At 55.8% G+C, this 21,708-nt stretch overlaps 1 protein-coding gene across 16 annotated transcripts in view; it reads left to right on the top strand.

Annotated features, from left to right (window-relative positions):
• Positions 1 to 21,708, top strand: part of CLEC16A (C-type lectin domain containing 16A) — a 203,662-nt gene that overhangs the window by 169,640 nt on the left and 12,314 nt on the right. For 9 of the 16 annotated variants that reach the window (XM_045461252.1, XM_045461260.1, XM_045461250.1 and 6 more), the window contains one exon: positions 20,536 to 20,697. The exons of 5 other annotated variants lie outside the window; for them this stretch is intronic. In XM_045461252.1, the coding sequence (XP_045317208.1) occupies positions 20,536 to 20,697 (162 nt within the window). Of the gene's footprint in view, positions 1 to 10,510; positions 10,620 to 11,039; positions 11,189 to 20,535; positions 20,698 to 21,708 lie in introns of those variants that run through there. 2 more of the 16 variants (XM_045461263.1, XM_045461264.1) reach the window with 2 other exon arrangements.

The following is a 21,708-nucleotide window of genomic DNA, read 5'->3' as shown; positions in this document are numbered from 1 at the left end:
CTGTTACCAGCTCCGTCACCTGTAGCACAGAGATGGATTGACGGCCTGGAGAGCAGGGCTTGCGTTCAGACCGCCTCTCTCCCATCAGAGCAGCGAGTGAGGGCTGCCCGGGCCTTCAGAGTTTGGGAGCAGATACATCTGGTGCCCTGGGCCCAGTTTCAGGAGACGCCGGTGTTCATCACACTTCCAGGACACCTATCGTGCTCTCGCTACACAGTCTGAGCCTCACTGCAATGGTGTGGGAGCCCCACAGGGGCACCGGCCCAACCAGAATTGGAGGGCAAGGAAGGTTCTGGAAGGAGGTCTTGACCGATGGGCCAGGTTAAACACGGGGCATCCTGGGCAGATGGCAGGCTCTGGGCTGTGAAAACCGTGGTACGTGTGTGGGTCCCGCAAGCAGCCTGAGATGTGTGGGGCAGGAGATGAGGCCACCTGGGAATGACCTCCTGCGCAGGGTTGACCATCTTGGACTTCATCAGCGAGGCCACGGGGGCCGCTCATGGGCTCCAAGTCGGGGAAGGAGGGTGCGGGTGTCTACGGCTGCCCTCTGAACTGACCAGGGCTCCCACAGCCCTGGGAGCGGGAAGACCGTCATTCCCAGGGATCGGCCCCAGGCTGGGCTGCCCATGGGATCTGATGACCTATACTTAGCTGGAAAGAAGCAGCCGCTGGAAACAAGTTCTCACACAGAGCACTCATGCACTCCAGGGCCAAAGCTCACCCGGCCTGTTAGCGCACCTCACCTGGGAAATGTGGTCAGAATCCAGTCCCTCCCACCCCTGTACCCATCTCCGAGGCTGGGGTTGGCTCACTTTTCTTAAAGGGCCAGGCAGTCATATTTTAGGCTTTGCCGGCCACGCGGTCTTTGTCAAGCCTGACTGCCTTTGCAGCCAAAGCACCTTGTATAATATGTAAATGAGCAGGTGTGGCCACTTCCAGTGAAACTTCACTTAGAAAAACAGGCCCATTGCCGGATTTGGGATTTGGCCTGCAGGATGTTGTTTGCTGACTCCTGACCTTGGCCTTCACAATCTCTGCCTCTTCAGTATGTTCCCAGCACCATAGCTAGAAAGATCCTTTTCAGGTATAAGTCAGATCATGTGTGTCTTCTGCCTAAATCCATCACTGGCTCCCATTTCACTCGAAAGACAAACCCCTTACAGTGGCCCCCGGGGTCCCACACAATCTAGACCCTCAAGACCTCACCCCTCTCCACTGTCCCCCTGACGAACTCCAGGGTGGCCACAGGAGCCTCTGGCTGAGCCTTGATGTGGCCGGGCATGCCCTGCTTTCCATCCCCTGCACTGAGCACTGTCGTCCCAGGTACCTGCGTGGCTCTGTCCTCACTGCCTTAGGATTGTTCCCCAGACTTCTCTGTCTCCGAGCTCTTCCTGAGCAGCCTGTGCACATCACAGCCCTGCCCCACTCCCCGCACTCCAGGTACCCTGTCCCGCTCAGTTCTCGTCAGAACACTCATTTCCTCCCAGTGTCTTCCCATTTCTTCATTGTCTGCCTACCCTGCACCCCATCCTTCCCCAGCCCATTATTGAACTGTAAGCTCCAAGAGAGCCAACACTGTGTTTTGTTTTCTGCTAATTGCCCAGCTCCTGGAGCTTCACTGGGATGGGGTGCCATACAGATGGTGCTTGGGAAGTCCTGGACAGGTGTAGATGGATGGATGGGCAGGTGGGTGGATGGATGCATGGAAGGATGTATGGGATGGGTGGGTGGGTGTACGGAGAGGAAGAGAGAGAGATTGATGGATGGATGGAACCACCAAATCTTCAATACCCCCTTTACATGCTAGACATTGTTCACTATGGACCCAGGGGTATGCTGAACAGACAAGTCCCCTTTGGAGCTCCCAGGCCCCGAGGATCCCGTAGATGCCAACCATGGCCAGGGCCCTGAAGGCATCAGCTGAGAGCTAGGATACTATGCCACAAAGGGATCCAACCGGGACAGAGAGTCCCGGAAAGCATCTCCGAGGGAGGGTTGTTGACCTGGGAGGAAGTGGAGAAGCAGAGCTGGGCAGGAATCCATCCCAGACAGGAGGCCACACAGACGGGAGAGCTGTTGACGCCTGGGCCCACAGGCTGCCCAGATCCCCAAGGAATGAAAACAGTGCTGTCCGGGTGATAGCCTGCCACCAGTTTGGGCACAGAATTCCCCTCTGTTGTCACTTTCCGCCCTGGCCCGATAAGAGTGGTGCCGAGTCTGGCCCTGTTTCCCGGGAAGGTGCCTGGTCCTTCCCAGCACGTCTCTTTCCGTGTGAGTGGGAGGGATTTTGCAAGGTTCATTCAGCGGAGCTGGGGGTACATGTGTTCGTAACCCCCTCGCTACAAGTCATAATCGTAACTAGTTAGAAGGGGGCGGTGTAGTGGGATTGCACATTTCTGTGAGTAGACTAAAAATTACTAGATTGTACCTTGAAAATGCGTAGATTGTCCAGTGTGTGAAGTATGGCTTGGTAAAGCTGTCGTATTTTTTAAAACAGTTCTAAACTACTCAGGCTGTCCCAAAGCTGTCATCTTTCTCTAAAGACCAGGTTATCTCATTTGCATCCTAGTTTCATCATAAAAGGGTCCAGTTTATGCGGCATTTTCCTTAAAGTGGTCCAGATATTGGTGGGGGGAGGGGGGTGGCGGATTGGAACGCACAGCACAGGAATAATCTGGAAACCTTGATGCAATCCAGACTCACCTGGCACCCTCCCTCTTCCCTAAAATTTGCCTTTTTTTCCATTTATTTTTGACTTTGAAGAAAATACTCCGCTCTTACTGGTAAAATAGCCTCTTGTTCCCTTTCCTTTCCTGTAAATTATGAGATAAGTTTGTATTTTATACCTTTCCAGAAATCTCTATCGTTTGTGGTCTGACCTCAGAAGCAAGACTTCTGGGAAAGAAAGTAGGTACTAGAATCACCGCTTCGAGCATTTGTCGAAAACCTCTGAAGTGGCCAGCAGTTTGTGTTACGCGTTTGAGACAGAAAACAGGTGAACACCACCTGTTCGTCGCTCAGGAGTCGCTTCCTAGTGCCGGCAGACGAAACGTCAGCCGCTCTGTCCAGCTCCTCCAGGGACTTCTTAAAAAGATGATCCCTTGGGGCGCCTGGGTGGCCCAGTCGGCTGAGCGTCCGACTTGGGCTCAGGTCACGATCTCGAGGTTCGTGGGTTTGAGCCCCGCGTCGGGCTCTGTGCCGACAACTCGGAGCCCGGAGCCTGCTTCGGATTCTGTGCCTCCCTCTCTCTCTGCCCCGCCCCGTTCATGCTCTGTCTCTCTCTGTCTCAAAAATAATAAACATTTTTTTAAAGCTTATTACAAATCGGATCCCAAAGGCTGAGTGATGATTAGGGCTAGTGGCAGAAAGGGGTGAAGGTTGTCCGGAGACAAATGCTCAGAGCCGTGGCTGGTGCTACCATCTAGTGGGGCCGGCTCCCGTGTGGCAGGCAGTTGGTGCACGCCAGTGCCTGTGCTAAGCGTGGCTCTGTGCACATCTGCCACGCGTGAGGTGGGGATTGCCTTCTCCTACTGCACCCAGGGAAACGGCGGCTCAAGGCCGCACAGGCCATCCGCAGCAGGTTGGGATTTGAACCCACCTGTCTCCACAGCCCTGCGCTCTGTTTCCCTGGCTGTACCCCAGCGCTGAGTGCCCCCCTCCCTGCCAGCACTTGTCCTGCCCGGCCTCCCCCTGGAGGATGGCCGGGCGAGCACAGCAGTCTTGGAGGGTCAAGAGCCGCATGCGCAATGTGAACCCCGCTGGCACCCTCCCCGCCCCCCCCCCCCCCCCCCGGTGCGGCGACAGACTGAAATGCCCCTTCTCCATGACAGGGGATGTGCCCTTCACAGGCCCAGAGGGGCCCAAAAGACACAGTCCGGCAGTTCCGTCTGGGATGTGCTTCTGTCCAAAGAAGTGCTCTCACGATTATTTATTAATTGTGGCAGGGAAGAAAAAAAAAAGAATAGAGTTTCCTGGAAGGGGATAAAAGTTCAATATGATAAACTCCCGAAAAGCAATCAAAGGCCAACGAGGGCAGAAAAATAAAGGACAGAGAGAGTAAGTGAGATGATGAATCAAAGTGGCTGGGGTGTGAGCAGCCCCCCGGGGAGGGGCCGTGTCTCGCGGTGATGGAGGCACGCGGAGTCTCGGAGCAGGAGCGACCTGGGGGCAGTGGTGGCAGCGGGTCCCAGAGCTGCCCTGCGAGGCCGCCAAGGCCCTGGGGATGAGCTGCCGATGACAGAGAGGGACGGGGCCGGTCACCAGTCGGCTGTCCTGCCTTCACCGCAGGCACGGGTGCGCTCTGTTCACGTGTGCGCTCGTATCCGAACATGGAGGATTATTGATGGAAACCGTAGAGGGGCGGGAAGAAAAAAAAACCCCACAGTCCTGCCGCCCGAGAGAAAAGCATTGTAAATATTTCCGCTTTCTTCCCATCTGTGTCTTCTCTTTTTTCCCTGATTTTTAGCCACCCAAGAAATACATGAGTGGATTCTTCATTAAAAAAAAAAAAAAAGAAAGAAAGAAAAAATCATATCGTTACAAATGGGACTTAAGTCCCCTTTAAATACTCTTCCCTGTTCCCACCCCTCCCCAGACTTCCCACGGTTTGGCTTCTCTCCTTCCAGAGCCTTCTGTGTGCCGTTGTATTCTCTGTGTGTGCCCATAACCTTCTCTGCAATTCTGAAGCCCAAACAGCAGTGGGGGGAAAAAAAAAAGATTTTTCCTAACTCACTTGGTGGCGGAATCTGCCTTGAACTATTTGTGAGTTCTTTGTAAGAGTCGCAGATGCCATTTATCGTGAATATATGTGTTTTATTTCTTGCAGAAATGCAATATTTGGGGCTTTGGCTGCCTGAGACCAGCCAAGGGTGTGACTTAACGTATATGTGTGTGCCACATGGCCCTTTAACCCTTGAAGATTCCAAGTTTTAAAACACATCTGGCCTTTGGCGCCTGGGTGGCTCAGTCGGTTAAGCATTCGACTCTTTCAGCTCAGTCATGATCTCATGGCTTCGTGGGTTCAAGCCCCACATGGAGCTCTGTGCTGGCAGAGGCTGCATGGGATTCTCTCTCCGTCTCTCTGCCCCTCCTCTCTCTCTCTCTCTCTCTCTCAAAATAAATAAAAACTAACTAAATAAATAAAAACTTCTGGCCTCAGGGATTTAGGATAAGAAGTCATGGATCTGTAATTGTCTTATGCTGTGGGTTCACCCCCCCCCCCCCACTTTTTCTTAAACCTGAAAATAATTCTAATCCTGATTATCCTTCTGCAACTTAATTTTCGGACACCACTGTGAGTAAAAAGCTTTCCGTGTCATTGGGTACAGATTTCGCTCATTCCTTTCCCTGGCCGTGCAGTGTGGGTGCGGGGGTGTCTTTGGGCGTTGGGTCATTTCTAGATTTTCACTCTCCCGGGCAGCGCTGCCGTGGGCATCCTCGGATGCACCTCTCTGTGCACACGTGCAGCCCGGGATCAGAGCTGCTGGGTTGTGGGGTTTTGTTCTTAGAACCATCGCTGTCATGGCAGAATCACGTCCCCCGTCTGGCGTTTTGCTGGCCGGCAGTCTCGTTGCTCCTTGGCTCCTGCAAGGGTCACCCCGATGTGTGCCTTCGTCTTCCCACGCAGCTGCCCCCGGCACACCTCTGTGTCCACACTGTCCCTTTTCCTAAGGCATTAGAGCCCACCCCTCAAGACCCCGCCGCAACTACTCCTGTCTGCGGATGACCTCATTTCCAAATAAGGCCACGTTCTGAGGAATAAGGGCTTCAGCATGAGGATTTGCGGGGAGACACAGTTCAACTCTTGACGGTCTGAAGTTGAGCCGAAATTGACCTAGCCAGGCCGTTTACACTGGCTACTTAGGTCGTTTCTGGTGCACTATGCCTCGCTCTGTGATGACCACCCTTGTACAGAAGTCTTTGTCCACGCTTCTGGTTACTCCTTTGGAAACCGCTTCTTAGAGTCCGCGAGAATGCCCCTGTTGAAGGCTCCTGACAACACCTTGCCAGGTTGCTGTCCAGAAAGCGGAGTGGGGCGAGGGATGCCCAGCTGCCCACACCTGTACCCCACACTTGCGCTCAGCGCGGCTCTCCAGACAGGCCAGCCCGCTGGGTGCCTCCAGGCAGAACCGTCCTCCCAGCACGCATGCGCCTGCCTGCCGGCCTGGCCGCGTGCGTTCCTCTGTCCAGCCTCATTTCTATTTTATCTCTTACTCCTGCCAAAAAGAGAGTCCACAGGTTAACAGCAAAATAGAAGCCGGAGCTCAAAGTGTCTGTTTAGGGCATGTTCTCTTGCAACCGCATATAGGGAATAAAGATTTCAGAAATACTGGGCTTTCTGGGCATCAGGCACTAAATCAATCAGTGACATTTCACTCACAGGGCAGCTTGCCAAGCCAGACCAGGAGAGAGAAGTAAGTTCTCTGATTTAGTTCAGCCCGCGAAGCCCACGGCAGCCTCCGTCGTCCCACTGCTTCGAAAGGCAATCCAATAATGAGCACTCAGCCGCTTTGGGGGGGCGGGGGCCGGCCAGGGAGGGGGTCCTCTAGAGCCATTGAAAGCCAGCCAACCCGATGGCTTTTCGGGGTAGATTGGGAGAGCTGGGGTAAAGAACTCGGGGAGCCGGGGCCTTGATTCACAGGGACTTCAGAGAGTGAGGCAGCAGAGCAACCCTTAGGAGACCTGGGGGCTTGGTGTCCGTGGTGACCGAAGGGACAGGCAGGGCTGGGTGCTTGAGCGCTCCCAGCTGCGAGCGAGCATTGCAAGACAGACGCTTCACTCAGCAAGGCCGGGCCGGCGTTGCTCTCGCCAGCTTCGTGCAGAGACCAGAAAGCAGGATGCAGGGAAGGATAAATTTAGCCAGCATTTCAGGGGAAAACATCGATCTCAAATGTAGTACTGTCTTTTAAAAGAAAGTGGAAGCCATAGGCCGGTCATTTGGGACGATTTCACTTGAACAGATAAAAGCCCAAGAACAGCGACTGCTTGCAACCAGCTCACTCCGCGGGCAGCTCCAAAGGCTGCTCTCCGCACAGGCGTGACGGATGGCCCGCCCTGGCCCCCCTTTGTTTGTTCCCAAGAAAAGGTGCTGCCTTGTTTTCTGGAAAGATTTTATTTAGGTTTATCTTTCCAGTCCCGAAGGTTCCTCTTCGCAAGGAGTGACGCCGGGCCCGGCTCCTGAGTTTTCTGGCAGCGGGCCCAGACCGCTGACATCTGATGTGCTTTGTGTCACTACGAGCCTCCCTCCCCGTGTCTCATAGCTGAGCAAAGGACATCCAGTAGCTGTAGACAGATTTTTTTGTTTTAAACCGGGCACTTTGGACATTGGCACGGTGGGCGTTGTTCCTACCTAGGTGAGGCCGAGGGAGCCACAGGGTCCCAAATAATAGATCGCCTGTGCGAGTGACGTTGGTGCAGCCTCACTTGTCCGGTGGCCGCAGCATCTTCCGCGCTGCCTCGCTCTGACACTGCTCCCTTGTTGGGAAGGGGAAAAAAAAGTCCGGTCTGTCAATATTTGGGGCACTAATCATCTGCATTCGGGCGCCAGGGGTCATTGAAAGGCTGAGACGTTTCCAGGAATTCATGGCTCTAAAAACAAGCTGACCGTAAAGGATTTCCAGCGAGGATATGAAAGAAAAAAAACCCAAATCTCAGCCCCACCCCCACTCGCCCGCCCCGAGCACCGTCCACTGGGTCATGGATTCTTGGGAAGAAGTGAAATCGAGGCGCACAGTGATGTGTGGGTCCCACTTAATAATGAATGTGGAGGAAGGAGAAGGAGGATGTTCAACATTTAAACATTTCAGAGCGCTTCATTTGGTTTGCCAGTTAGTGCCCTCCGCCTGCTTCCTGGACGGGTCCTGTGAAACCCGGGCGCCCTTTGCCTGTGTCCACAGCCGGGCTCTGACACCAGGGCCCCACATGGGAGGGAGACGAAACCTCTGCTAAGCAACCTATTCCTGCGGGACGTCTTCTCGTTTGCTGTTGGCTTTCTGAAAGGAAGAGGGAAGACCGCGGGAGAAGTGGGGCTTCGATGAATCCTGGGGTACCCGTGAGGAGTTTCTTAAGCTTCAAGGTCATCTCTGGAGTTGTCATAATTGCCCCATTTCAGCTCCTCTTAGAGCTGACTCACGTTAACACAAATTTTGTGCTCGGGCTCTTACCTCTAACAAAAAGGCTCAGCAGTGAGACCCCGTGCTCACGTTTAGGAGATGTCTATCCAGTGTACCTACTAGATACGTTCCTTAAAAGTTGCCTAGAATGCAGAATTCTGTGAATCAATTCCTTTTTTCTTCTCGACACACATTATGTGAAAGGAAAAGCATTCCTTTGGCGGGGGGGAGGAAAAAACATTTGGCCCCAAGACATAATAAAATCATGCTTAAGGATGCAGCAAACTTTAAAGTCTCTTAGTTAAAGGAAATCAATACTTTTATGATGAAATATTAATAATACTAAAAAAAAAATAAGTGAAAACTACAAATGCAGAATAGCCAGGGCGATTTCAGCGTCGAACACATTAGCTTCGCATTTGCAGGGAAGCACAAAGAGAAAGCGGGGCAAGTGGGGCCCGTCAGAGAACCCCCCTCCAAGTCCTCGCAAGCCCCCTTGCCCGGAGTTTTCTGTTGAGAAGACACACGCCCCCTTAAGTGCCAAGATCATTTCAAAGCGTTTTTTGGAAGCAGTTGCCTTTTAGAAACGAAAAGATGACGGTAAGCTGGGGAGGGAGCACGCGTGTGCGTGCACCAACACACGGACCTACACACGGACATACACGGGATGTGATGGGGCCTGAGGAACAGAGACCCGGGGAAAGCCGCTCGTTTGGAGGCCCAGGTGGCTGTCGCCTCCCCTTCCTCCCGTGAGTGTTTCCCAGCGCACATCTTTCAAAAGGACACTTGCATTCAGCTCCACCTAAGCAAAGACCGAACACAGTCACGCATGTCTTGAACCCAAACGTGACCGATGAGATTCTAAGGCTCCTGATGAAAATAACAAGAATCCCATCCTCTTATCTACGGTTTACATATGCATCTCTTGAACTTTGTCTTCATTGACTCCTAAGATCTTCGGTCACAACTGAGCAGAGGAGGAAGAAGCCTGCTTTGTGTCGTGCCGTTTTCTCTAGAGAGCCGAGAGACATACCCCCCGCGGGTAAAGAAAGACACACAGACACGGGAGGGGCACCTGGGTGGCTCCAAGCGTCCGACTTTGGCTCAGGTGGTGAGCCCCGCGTCAGGCTCTGTGCTGACAGCTCAGAGCCTGGAGCCTGCTTCAGGTTCCATGTCCCCCTCTGTCTCTGCCCCTCCCCTGCTCACACTCCATCTGTCTCTCTCTCTCTCAAAAAAAAAAAATAAACGTTAAAAAAAATTTTTTTATGTAAAAAGGAAAAAAGAAAAGACACACAAAGATGAAAATCCTCAATTCTTGCCTCATTGGACCCGAGGTCTAGGTGCGACGCATGTCTGTTAAGTAATCAGAACGGCCAGCACCACCTGAACACGTGACCTGTGTCAACGCATTCGGCCAGGTGTGCTGCTGTCACCCCCTTGACACGGGAGCGCACACCGGCGTGCAGCGCGAAGCAGCTCCCCTGTGCTCGCACGTCCGCGTGGGGTGGCCAGACCCCGGCCGCTTTTTCCACCCCGTGCCCCGTGCCCAGAGTGGGACCTACGGGCCCAGAGCCAAGTGTGTGATCTCAGGGCTCCTCCCTCGCGGATGACAGAGCTGCGTGCACAGCTGCCCGCTTGCCTGTGTCCCGCGGGTGTGCCACGACAGAAGCCGATAAAGTCCCTGTCCACTCGAGGACCTGGGTTATGGCTTTTGAAGCTTGTTCTGGGCCCCCTTCCACCGCGATCTCTGTACGGCTCTGGACACACTGATTCTGTCCGACTCGCGTACTTGGAGAGGGTGTCTCCAGTTCTTTTTGTAGATGACGTGGAACGGATGTCGTCATCTGCTGGTGGGGCCCAACCCCGATCCGTTAAAGCACCCGGTAGGAGGGGCTTTGGCGACGTGGCCGGCTGCAGAAGTTAACCACCCGACTCTGCGGAGCCCGGGTCCTCACAAAGTGCACGCGCCATCGGGGCCGCGGGTGTGGGGCTCTGCTTTGGGAGCGTATTTATTAAGTCTGTGCCGAGGGCACGCGCCTTCTGCAGAAGACCCACACGCATTCCCTGGCTCCCGTGCACACTGCCACTCTGTAGAACGCACAAGGTGGGCGTGCACGTCGGCGTGGCCCTAACCCTGCTGTGGCCCGAGCGCACAGAGCACGGCTGGGGAGACGAACAATTCGGCAGAAAGAACCAGGCCCTCCCAAGGCTGGTGAGAGCCGCGGTGGGGGGGGGGGGGGGGGGAGGGGGCATCCTTTGCCAGCAAGGTGACCCACCCCCGCCCTGGCCAGCGGCTCCAGGTTCTGCCCCGTCGGGCGCCGGGACCGCAGGAGTCAGGGGTCGGTGACCCCTCCGCCCTGACAACTGTCTAACCCGCCTCCCTCTCCCTGCTCTTTCAGCCCTGGTTCCTGCCTTAGTAGAGAGGCAGTCGAGATGGCCACTGCTGAGCTTTCTAATGCCTTTGCTGAGAGAGTGTTGGGGAGCTCTCTGCTTGCTAATGTACAGACGGTAATACCACCGGAAAGGGCAGGGGGCTGGGCGCGGCGGGGGCCCGGGCCTCGGGAATGAAGTCCAAGTCCTGGCAGCCTTCGGTTTTAAAACTCCAGAGCGAGGTGATGCCGCCATAAGAGCCTCTCAAGAGACCTAGTGCCCCCGTGCCCCCCACATGCCGCCGACCCTCCGTGGCCCGGAGAGGGTCCCGTGTTCAAGACAGCGAAAAGGGTGCCGGCACAGCAAGGTGCTGGTGTTCACACGGCCCAGACGCTCCCCGGCAGCCAGGGGGCCATCGAGGCTTCGCCTCCCTGGTCGGTGGTGGCCCACTCAGGCAGGCTTCACCGGGGAGCAAAACCACTTTGAGGGCCAGGGCCGGGGCAGAGACGGCACAAAAAGAAAGCAAGATACTGAAAGGCCGTTTTTTCCTCTCTGCAGGTTTTCAAGTATAGTCCTTAGAATCCAAGAGGATTTGTCCATGGATACAGAGCTATAGGCCAAAAGATTCTGCAAGTCCCAGCTATTTTTGTACATTGGACACGTTACCCCTTTCGATGCAACCAGAAGTAAAAGTCTTGTGGCGTTTTCAGGTGCAGCCGGTCACTGATCTAGGGGTCATGTGATCCGTGGTGACGTTGCTCAGGCTTGGCTCAAAAGCGTTAGAAATGCCCCATTTCCCAGGCTCCTGATTTGCCCCCTGGACCAGACAGGAGGTGCACATGAAGCAAATCAGAAACGGTTTCCAGGGGCCTGTCGGGGGGAAGCCCGGAGATCACCCCTAAAGCCCAGAGCTTTGTGCACACACCCCTGTAGCAGAAAATCACGTGTGGTTCGTCATGAAGGGAAACCGGAAGGGTCTGTGGGCAGATTCCCGCGTCTTCCGCCCTCACCTCAGAGTCCTCGCAGTAAGGGAGGGAGCTGTGGGGGACGCCCCAAGGGTCCTGCTGGCCCGCAGGGTTCTGAACCCTGCACCCGTGTTGGCAGATGCTTTCATTTTGTGTGAATTCTTTGGAAGAGTCATGGGTGGGCACCTAGGCCTGGCCTGGCCCATTGTGGGTGTGCTACTCTTGGGCTTGAATCTGAACCCTGCCTCCTCAGCCCCCCACGCACACGCTCTTGGAGGACTTTTGGGTAATTTGGCTTTTCTGGTGTGGCCCCCGACTCCATGGCCCCCAGCCCCCGCCACCCTTGGGCATCACTCTCCTCTTTCCGGGGTTCGGGCTTCAGAGCCAGCCTCCTGAGTCCACAGCGTGGACAAGAAAGCTCCGTGTGGTCTGTCGGCCCTACCCTGTAGACTCTGGGGTCTGCCCAGGGCCCCCGGCAGGCTGAGACTCCAAACTCAGTTCTCCCTAGCCCTCCTCCCGCCCGGGCACGTGGCAGACTGCACTGGGAAGGGAAAGGGCAGAACCATCCAGGGAGGAAACCATCCAGGAACCATCCTGGATGGAAGGAACCATCCAGGGAAGAAACTCTGCGGCGGCCATGCTTGCCATCTTCGGTTCCATGCACGAGGAGGTCACAAGGCATGCCGATTTGTGACCGTTTCCCAGCAACGCTGGGGCGGTAAGAAAACACGAATGCTGTGTCGTGAAAACCTGTCATGAAAAGGCCAGCTGGGGGGCACCTGGCCCCACGGGCCTCATTCACATTGGAGAACGCCGAAAATGCACAGGTTGCTTCTCCTGAATCGGCCCTCAGCAGGCTTCATTTTCTGCTTTTCAGTGTGGAACGAGCATGAGTAAAAATCTTGGCTTTTGCCAGGGCAGGCCGCTTTCCCCCTCGAAATCTTAGAGCTCTTTCCTGAAAAAGCCTGGGCTTCTGTGAGGCACAGCTTCACGAGACCGAAGTGCCCCCGAGTCACATAGTCTGGACGCAGAAGCCTCATGGCGGGTGCTCAGCCACACGCGCTCACGGCCCACACAGGTGGGGGGCGCCCTTGGTTCCCTCGGCTGGGGTGGCCTGCTGCTTGTTTAAAACATGGAACTTAAATTAAGTTGTCAACACTCCTGAAAATCAGGAGGTTTTATGTAAAATCTGCATATCCAGCTTCCCCGGCAGAACAGGAAACCGCGGCCAGGTGAAGGCCAGTGTTCTCAGGCAGCGGCGGTCGGGAGGGGCTGGGGACCTTCACTTTCCCGCTTGCTCCGGGCGCTTGACCAGTCCCTTCTGCCCCCACCCCCCGACGCAGCGGCCGAGTGTCCACGTGATGGGTTTCTTTTCCTGACAGAAGGGAACTGTTCCTCAGAGCCCACATCATAACCAAAGAAGGGAAGACAGGTGGCAGGTGGGGAGGGCCGTTCACCCTTCGAGACGGCCCCTCCTCATTCACCGACGTTACCGGCCTGGCCCTGCCGTGCCCGGGCTTGCGGCCCGTAGCCTTCAGGCTCTGAGGGACCCGCCTGCTGTGTCTCTGAGGTTCAAAGGTAGGACATGCACCGGTGTCTGGAAGAGCCAGCAGAAGCCCACCCCTGGCAAGGCACCCTGCAGCCGGGGCGGTTCTGCTTTTAGCTCGTGTACAGTGAGGGAGCAACGTTTGAAAAGCGCCGTGAGGTGCCATTACATTCCCAGAATGGGGCCCCATCTCCAGGCAGACAGCGGCGTCTTCCAGGAGGGGGTAGAGACAGGAACCTTGCATGCGAACCTGTGTGTCACAAGGGTGAGGTCACTGGGGAAGCTTTTCCTTGAGGTCTTGGCTCCCAGGAAGCACAGAGCCAAACGGGTGACGTCAGCTTCCCATAGGCGGCAGCTGTTCTGGGGCACTTGTTCAGTTTCCACCTGCCTTTCAGTGGTACTCTTGTCATTCAGTTTGTGTTTCAGTGGCTTTCAGCATTCAGTATCTATGGCATTCGGGTTTGGGTTTTAAAATCTAAGCCACCGAGGTGCCTGGGTGGCTCAGTCGGTTAAGTGTCCGACTTCAGCTCAGGTCCTGATCTCGCGGTTTGTGCGTTCGAGCCTTGCGTCGGGCTCTCTGAGGTCAACACAGAGCCTGCTTGGGATTCTGTCTCTCCCTCTCTGTGCCCCACGCCACCCCACCCCCCCCCCTCTCAAAATAAGTATGTCAACTTAAAAAATAACATAAAATCTAAGCCTCCTCAAATCCTTCCTGGAAGCAGGTAGTACGTAAGAGCATCTGTAGGGGTTGAGGCAGTGGGGCGAGGCGCGTGCCATTTAGCAGAGTGCCGAATCCCTCCTGGGTGAGCTGTAGGCGGGCCAGCCGGGTTCCTTCCCCTTCAGCTGTGCGCGGGGTCCCTGTGGAATCCCCCGCTTGCCGCCGTAGTTGTCTCATCGTCTAGGTTTTAACCAGAAGTGGTGGCACGTAAGCGATGTCCCCCGAGGAATTGCATTGCAACACTGCACAAGCACTTGGCAGATGACAGAGGTCAGCTGGGACCTCCCTGCCCCTCAGAGATTTAGGCAACCTTTGGTTCCCACCCCCCAGTTCTCCAGCTGCATACGTGCAAGCCTGCCCACCCTCTGGTCTCTCAGATCTGGGCCCTCTTGCATGATCTCTGCCTGGCCTGGTGTGAACCCAGATGGAAACTCGGTCCCTTCCCTGGTTTCCACCTAAAAAGTCCACTTGTACCTCACAAGGAAAGAGTTGAAGGAGCGGTTCCCAAAGATTGGTGGAGGTGGTTGTGAGGAAGTTCACCTCTCCCATCTCAGTTACCCCCTTTCCTTCTTTCTGCTCACTCCGCCGCTCCCAGAATCCCCCAGAAAGCGCAGACCGGCTGGAGAGTTTGTGGCTCTGGAGACCAGCTAGTCCCTGCCCCTGCAAAGTTCGGCTTACATCCCTGCACTAACAAAGCTTTTTTGCAACTGTCAGTTAAGATTAGGTTCGACTACACAGTAAAGAAAGACCCCGACGAGATGTTTCTTTCCCTCTCAAGTAGAGGAAGTGGAGATCGTCAAGTACGGCACAAAGCGTGAGGGACCCAAACCTCTACCGGCTCTGTGCTGTCATCTCTAATATGTGATTCATCCTCGTGGTCCAAGACAGCTGCTGGAGTGCCAGCTATCACATCCATGTTTCAGGAAGCACAGTGGAGGAGGCTTCCTGAAAATCCGACGTGCCACTTTCATTTCTATCTCATTGTCCACAACTTAGCCCCATGGCCAGGCCCAGCTGCCAGGTCCTGTAACTAATGAAGGGGAAATTGGGTGTTTGGAGACAACTCATAGCCTCAGAAATACTGTCCAAATCCCTCTCAACCCCAGAGGATCCCAGGTGTTACCCGTTAAGTGAGGAACGTTGTACAAACCACCTAGGCATCTATGCAGGGAAGGGTCTTGGGCCCTACTCGGGAGGGCCGCTCCTGTAGAGCAGATGAGGCAGGCTGCGGGAGCCAGACGAGAGAATAGTTAACCGTGCTCACGGCAGAAACCCTTGCCCAGGCTGTCCCTGACCTTTAAAGAATGGGGAAAGGATTTATGAAGACAGAAAAGAGGCACAGGCGACTTCTAAACCAAGGGAAGATCCCAGCTGAGGCAGAGAGTGAGTGGTCCTTGTCGCCCGGTCTGAGGACCCACGCGGGCTGCTGGAGGCAGGCAGCACCGTGTCAAATGCCCTGCCAGTGATCCCATAGCGGGGAGGGTTTGGGGAAGGAGCTGACACAAAAGGTCTGTGGGGTCTGGAACTTCCCTGAGTCCCGGGGAAGTTCTTTGACCAAGAATCTGGGCATAAGTGGAGTGTAACAACCAGAACACCTGGGAGCACAAAGCAAGTCAGGTTGCGGCGTGGGGGGGGGGGGGAGGGGAGTCTGCTCCCCACTCCCCGTTGCTGCCACGTGGGACTGGGGCCCCATACTGCCAGATCTTCCTATTTGTTTTAATTTTTATTTATTTATTAAATTTTTTTTGAGGGGGAGAGAGAGAGGGAGACAGAGGATCCAAAGCGGGCCCTGCACCAACAGCACAGAGCCCGATGTGGGGCTCGAACCCACGAACCATGAGATCATGACCTGAACCAAAGTCGGACGCCCAGCCGAGCCCCCCCAGGCGTCCCCGGATCTTTCTGTCTTTGAAAAAGCCAGAAGTCCAGATTTGTATGTAAAAGTCTCCCAATGTAAAAGAAGAAGACCGTAAGCCTGGCGTGAGAGAAACAAGACACATCTGTGAGCCCCTGGGCTGCTGTCGGCCAGCTCTGGACCCTGACTCACTTAGCAACCTGCTTCTCCCCAGGGAAAGCTTTAGTGGCTGTCCTTTCCAGAGAGCGGGGTATGTACAAAGTGTATCCAACGTATAGTTTTCAGCGTCTTCTCCTTTGCCTGCTCCCAAAAAGGTCACAGTGCTCAAATCATATGTGTGTTTGTAGGTAGAAAGTGTTGACCATTTAAGCCAAGAGATTCTCACTTACTGTCTTGTTTTTCACATAAAGATGTGGAGACCCACAGAGGAGAGGTCGCGAAGCCATTTGGGCAGAGCTTGGGCCAGACTTGCAGTTCTGACTCCCAGCCCAGTGCTCCTTCTATCAGTGGGCCTAAAATAGAAGGCTGACCTTTTTGTGGTATTTGTGTGCTTGACAAAGCCAGAGAGTTACTCATGAGTTCATTTTCCCAGAATAACTGGCAGAAGGGGGCCAGAGGGCGGGAGGAAGACCCGGGCCTGCCCCTGTGACACCCGCGCTCCTGGAAAGCAGGGGACGCGTCTCGCCATTAGAACGCTGCCTGCTCTGGGAGCACCGCGCCTCGCCCCGGCTTCGCGGACGCAGTTAGTCCGGGGGAGAGAGCTTTGGAGGCCAGGACAGATCCCAGGGGTGCATTAGTGCCCCGGGAGCTTGAGCCTGCCCAGGTCCTGTCCCCACCTTCACCCTCCCTTCTTTTTCTGGTATAAAATAATAATCATAGTCAGAATCTTGGGGAAAAAAAAAATCAGACAAGCACAAAAATGAAAACGAGAACTCTCGTAATAAAACCCATGACTTTAGCTTTGATCCCTGCAATCTCAGCAAGGAGGGAGACAGAGCCTGATTTTTTTTTTTTTTTTTTTTTTTTACAATAACAAACATGTGGGACATGCTTTTTCTAATCTTTGCTCGTTTTCCTCCAGCCTTCATCTTCTCTCCAACCAACATTTTTTAGAAAATTGTTTTTAATGTTTATTTATTTATTTATTTGGAGAGAGAGAGAGAGACAGAACATGAGTGGGGTAGGGGCAGAGAGAGAGGGAGACAGGCTCCAGGCTCCGAGCTGTCAGCACAGAGCCCGATGCGGGGCTCCAACCCACAGACAGCGAGATCGTGACCTGAGCCGAAGTCAGACGCTTACCTGACTGAGCCCCCCCGGGTGCCCCTCAAACCAGCATTTTAACTGCAGCAGAGGGTTTCATCACCTAGACGTATCCGAGTTCATTTGACCTTTCCCTGTTGTTGGGCATTTCGTACACACATCAGTGCTTCGAACGTCTGTATCGTTCCCTCTGTGGGTCCACCCACGTGCTTTCCACAGCCTAAAGTTCTAGACGTGGAATCCATCAGATGGTGTGAAAATCCTATGGCCTTTGATACGCGTTTCGCAGGCTGTTCTTGAGCCATCCTCGGGGAGAGCCAGGAATTTTATCTGCTGGAGGCGATCTCAGAGAGGCCTCTCTGCCTGTGCCCTTGTCCCAGGTCTGGCACGTCTGCGTCTGCAAGTACTTGGCGTCCATGTGCGTTTGACTCGTGCCCAGAAAGCCCCTGGGCACCTCCGCCGACGTTGATTCACCGAGAACCGCCTTGCAGAGATGGAGCGAGGAGCGGCGGCGAGGTGCTCGGGCCCCAGAGTTCTTTCCAGAGCCTTCCTGACCCTTTGACCGGTCACACTGGCTCTCAAAGGGGCTGCCACTTCCATCTGGGAAGGAGCCCCTTGAAATGACAGGGAGAATCTGGGCACCTGGCAAAAAGAAAAGAAAACGTCCCTGAGCCTTTCTGGGTCCCCAGTGCCAGGGGGCGGGGAGAGAGGAGTACACAGCAGGGCAGAGGAGGGAGGGCCGTTTGCACAGCAGCAAGCAAGGGAGGGATGTATTCAGTCGCCTCCGCTCAGCTAGACCCTGCCGACGCGCGGGATCAGAAGTTGGTGATTTTTTTTTTTTTTCTGTTTAATTCTCGGCACGTACGAAAGGTCCGCAGTATTTACGGTCCATCTATGGCCTGACCCTGACCCCTTCCCCACACGAAGGAACTCTAGTCTCCTGGCTGAATTTCAGCACCTTGTCTGCTGCCCCACATGCCCCAGGGCATAAGCCAGGGCTTTAAAGAGCACGAGAGAGAAGACGTTGTCTTCAGAGAAGAGGTAGGTGACCACCTTAGTGACGGCCACGCCGTCAGTTCATTCCGGCCAGGGCGTCGTCGGAAGCATAAAAGGCTGAGTCCCGACCCTGTTACCACTCTTGGCGGCCCCGGTGTTCGTCGAGCCGATAAATGCGCAGCTCGGGAAAAGCCATCTTGACGTTTTGATTTGTTAAGGCGTGATTCATTTTCGAGTCAAGTTAACAGCTTGTAAACTTGGGGGTTTACCGCTTGAAGTGATTAAGAAGTAAGCGGCTATAAAGCCCGTGCTGTGGGGCTGCGGCTGATTGCCCCCTGGGAATCTTCTTGCCTGGCGTCTGGATTTGCCTCGACGTCTGCCAGAGTTCATCGGAGCCTCCCCCTCCGCCACAGACACAGTGTATCGCTTAACGGCATCTCCCCGGGAACTCCAGCGCGTCCGGCCTGCGCTCCCTGCAAGCAAACCTGCGCAGTAGGCCGGGGGTGGGGAGTCGTGCCCGCCACGAAAGAGAAGCTGGCGAATACCCACCCCGCTCCCACAAGGCCTCACGTCCACCTGCCCTTACATCGCACAACCCCGAGGGCCTGGCTCGGGGTAGAAATATAGACCCTGCCCGCCCAAGGGGAGGGGAGGGGAGTAGGGGTTGAGTAGAGTGGGTGCAGGGGAGCGGGAGGTACGGGCCTCCAGTTAGGGAACGAGTTAAGTCACGGGAACAAAAAGCAGAGCGTAAAGAATAAAGAGTGTTATAATAGCGATGTGACGATATAACAGGGCAGAAGGTAGCTTCACTTGTGCTGAGCACAGCATAAGGTAGAACCTTGACTCGTCGCTAAGTTGTACACCTGAAACTGATGGAACATTGGGTGTCAACTTTACTCAAATAAAAATCACTAAAAAGTCACATCAAAATAAGATAATAAAGACCCAGTTTTTAAGGAGCCAATCCTCAGGCAAAAATAACTTCACACAAACATTAATACCAAATAGCTCCTCCGCAGCGGCCGGGTACCCGGTCCCCCTAGTCCTAAGCGGGGACGAAGCAGCAGGCTCCCACCCCCCCACCCCCACCCCGCCCCAGCCAGGCCCATGTTTGCCCACCGGCGGGTGAAGGGAAGGGGCTCAGGACAGAACGGTCACTCGCCCCGCGGGCTGGTAAGTGAGCAGATCGGATCGGGGGTAGAACCCAAGCTTTCCTGGCGCCAGAGTCCAGGCTCCGTGTGCTGCTTCGGTCAAGGGCCAGAGAGTAAAGTATTTCAGGCTTTGCAGGCCATGTGGCCCCTACTCCGTGCAGCCAGCGTAGCTCGAAAGCCGCCACAGACTAAGTATGCAAGCAAGGAACCGTGGCTGTGCTCCAGGTGAACTTTGTTTACAAGACAGTGGGCTGTAGTTTGCTGACTGCTGCTTGACCCCCCTGCCACCTTCCTGAGTTCTGAGAAAGGTGAGGTCAGGGCCTAGAGAACCTTCTGGAAGAAGTGTCAGCGGGAGCCAGGCACTATGAAGTTCAGCCAGTGCAGGTGGCGCGAATGAGATTTGGGGCTGGCTGGGGCGGGCCTGCTCACGGAGTGGAGAGCTTTGACGTGGTTGGCCAGGAGGTTGGGGTCCCCCCTCTCACCTAGGAGGACTTGCCCCCCAATTCCCATTCCGATTTGGTGCCGCTTCTGAATTACGGGGCAGAAGCAGCTTGACCAGGGTCCTACCCAGCTCGTGGGGGCTGAAGCAGCAGCCACCATGGTCCACGTAGTCCCCTGGGCTCGTCAGCAAGGCCTTTGTTCCGTGGGAACTTCGTGCGTTTAGTGAGTAAAATCAGAAGCTACGAGCCTTGAGGAAAGCAGGCTGTGAAGAGGGCAGAAGCCACGGTCTGCAGACAGAAAGCGCACATCCCTGTAAAAGGGGCTCCTCTCGCCATAAAGAACACTCTGCTCTCCCCGCATGCCCCGTGCCCCGCTGTACCCCCACTGCAGTGCGGTGACAAGAACCTGGTCATGATACCCCCAGCCCGCAGTCGGGGGGTGGTGCTGGCCGCGTGTGCTTCCGCGTCCGCGTGGTAAGTAGAGCTCTGAGTGTCTCCGAAGCGTGGCGCTCGCGGGCCTCACACACGTGCGGTCCCCGTCTCTCAACCCAGAGCCGCTCCAAGGGCGGGGTGGAGCCCCTCGTACGGGCGCCTTTCACCAGAGCCTCCAGAGCGGGGCAAAATCTGGGACAGGGAGAGTCCGGGGGGCTCCTCCCCCTCCTGCCCAGTGGCCTGCCTTGGACAGAACTCGGGGGCGTTCGCAAGGGCCCTAAGACTTCGCCGTGAGGGTGTCTCGCGTCCCTGTGCGGACTTCACCACGATGCCTCTGAAGCCCCAAGGCTGCGTGTCCCCTTCAAGGGCACAGCCAGCCCGTTGCTGAGCCAGCGTCAAGCACTCAGATTTATGGCTCGCGGCCCTCAGCTCTACGGCCGGCTGCACCCTCCTTCTTGATACAGCTCTGAAGCGTGTCCAGGTGTGACCAGAGAGGTCAGCTCACTCTGGGGAGCGGACCCAGACTTTCAGGGCGCTGGGTTGGGTTGGTTTTGCCTTAAGGCTCCCGGCCCCACCTTTGAGGTGCGGGCTTGCCCCAGGGGGGTCTCACACGCAGTTGGGGAGCACGGCGCCCCTCCTGCCGGGCCAGCGTGTTTCTTCCTGCTCGGTCACCTCCCCGCCTGTCTTGCAGGCTTTGCCGTGGCCCAGTGCATAAACCAGCACAGCTCGCCGTCCCTGTCCTCGCCACCGCCGTCTGCCAGCGGGAGCCCCAGCGGCAGCGGGAGCACCAGCCACTGTGACTCTGGAGGCGCCAGCTTATCGTCCACGCCTTCCGCCATCCAGAGCCCGGCAGGTATTGCCCGCGTGACGTGGGGCGGAGGAGGGGCGGTGCCTCGGGGAACTCTGTGATCCCTCAGTGTCAAGACTGCTGACCCCCAGCTCCCCCTCGCCTCCATGTCTGGGGACACTGCCGCTCCAGGTTCTGGGTTCGTTCTGATGGGGCGTGGCCCCTAGGCCGACTGCTTTAGCTCCCGGCAGGGAAGGAGTCACTCCTTGTACAGGCTGGCCCCCACCCCGCTGACCCTCCTCACCTGACCGCACAGCTGGAGGGGACAGATGGCGAGCGGCCGAGTCTGAATGCGCCCCGTTGTCACCCCCACGAGGAGGGGTCTCCCCAACGAGACCGTTTCCAACTGGCGGAAGAATTGCGTCCCTGCTAATTTTTTCTTGCCTTCGTACCATACCAGTCTCCTCTGTAAATGGTGCAGTCCAGTCGTCTGTGCCCAGGGCCCACCTCTCGAGAGTCCGTCAGCATGTGCTGGAGGCACATCTCGCCTTCCTGGACCTCATACAGGTGCAGACATAGCACGGGCAGACCCCGCGAACGGGGCGTCCGCGGTGAGACGTGTGAGTGGGTCACGCGAGCGCCTCACCGTGCTGTGTGAGATCCCAGGAGGAGGGCGCCAGGCTTTTTTCCTGAACATCGTGGCCCCACCACGCACCCAGAGGAGCAGGGCACGGAGGGCGGGGGGGCGGTTGCTGGTGGTGGCCTTGATGGTGCGTGAGGCTTCCCACCCCAGCAGCACAACTCTGTGGGTCTGGAGGGCCCCGGGCGTCTCTGATTTGGGCAGCCCCCAGTGACTCTGGTCTGTACCCTCATTTGGGGACCCTCCTCGTGCTTTGCTGTTCCTTCAAGGTCCCGTCCACATTCCTCGCCTATCACGTTTCAGGGGCGCCTGACCAAACTCTAGTTAGGTTGTGGATGGACGGGGCTTGATAAAAGCCACCTGCCCCTGTGGTACCAGGAAATAAAGGGCCCCTGGATGTCGTCCCCTCAGCACCAGAGCCCAAGATCTCCTTCGGT

The sequence above is a fragment of the Leopardus geoffroyi genome, chromosome E3 (genome assembly GCF_018350155.1).
Source record: "Leopardus geoffroyi isolate Oge1 chromosome E3, O.geoffroyi_Oge1_pat1.0, whole genome shotgun sequence".
NCBI lineage: Eukaryota > Metazoa > Chordata > Mammalia > Carnivora > Felidae > Leopardus > Leopardus geoffroyi.
This window is presented reverse-complemented; position numbering and strand designations above follow the sequence as displayed.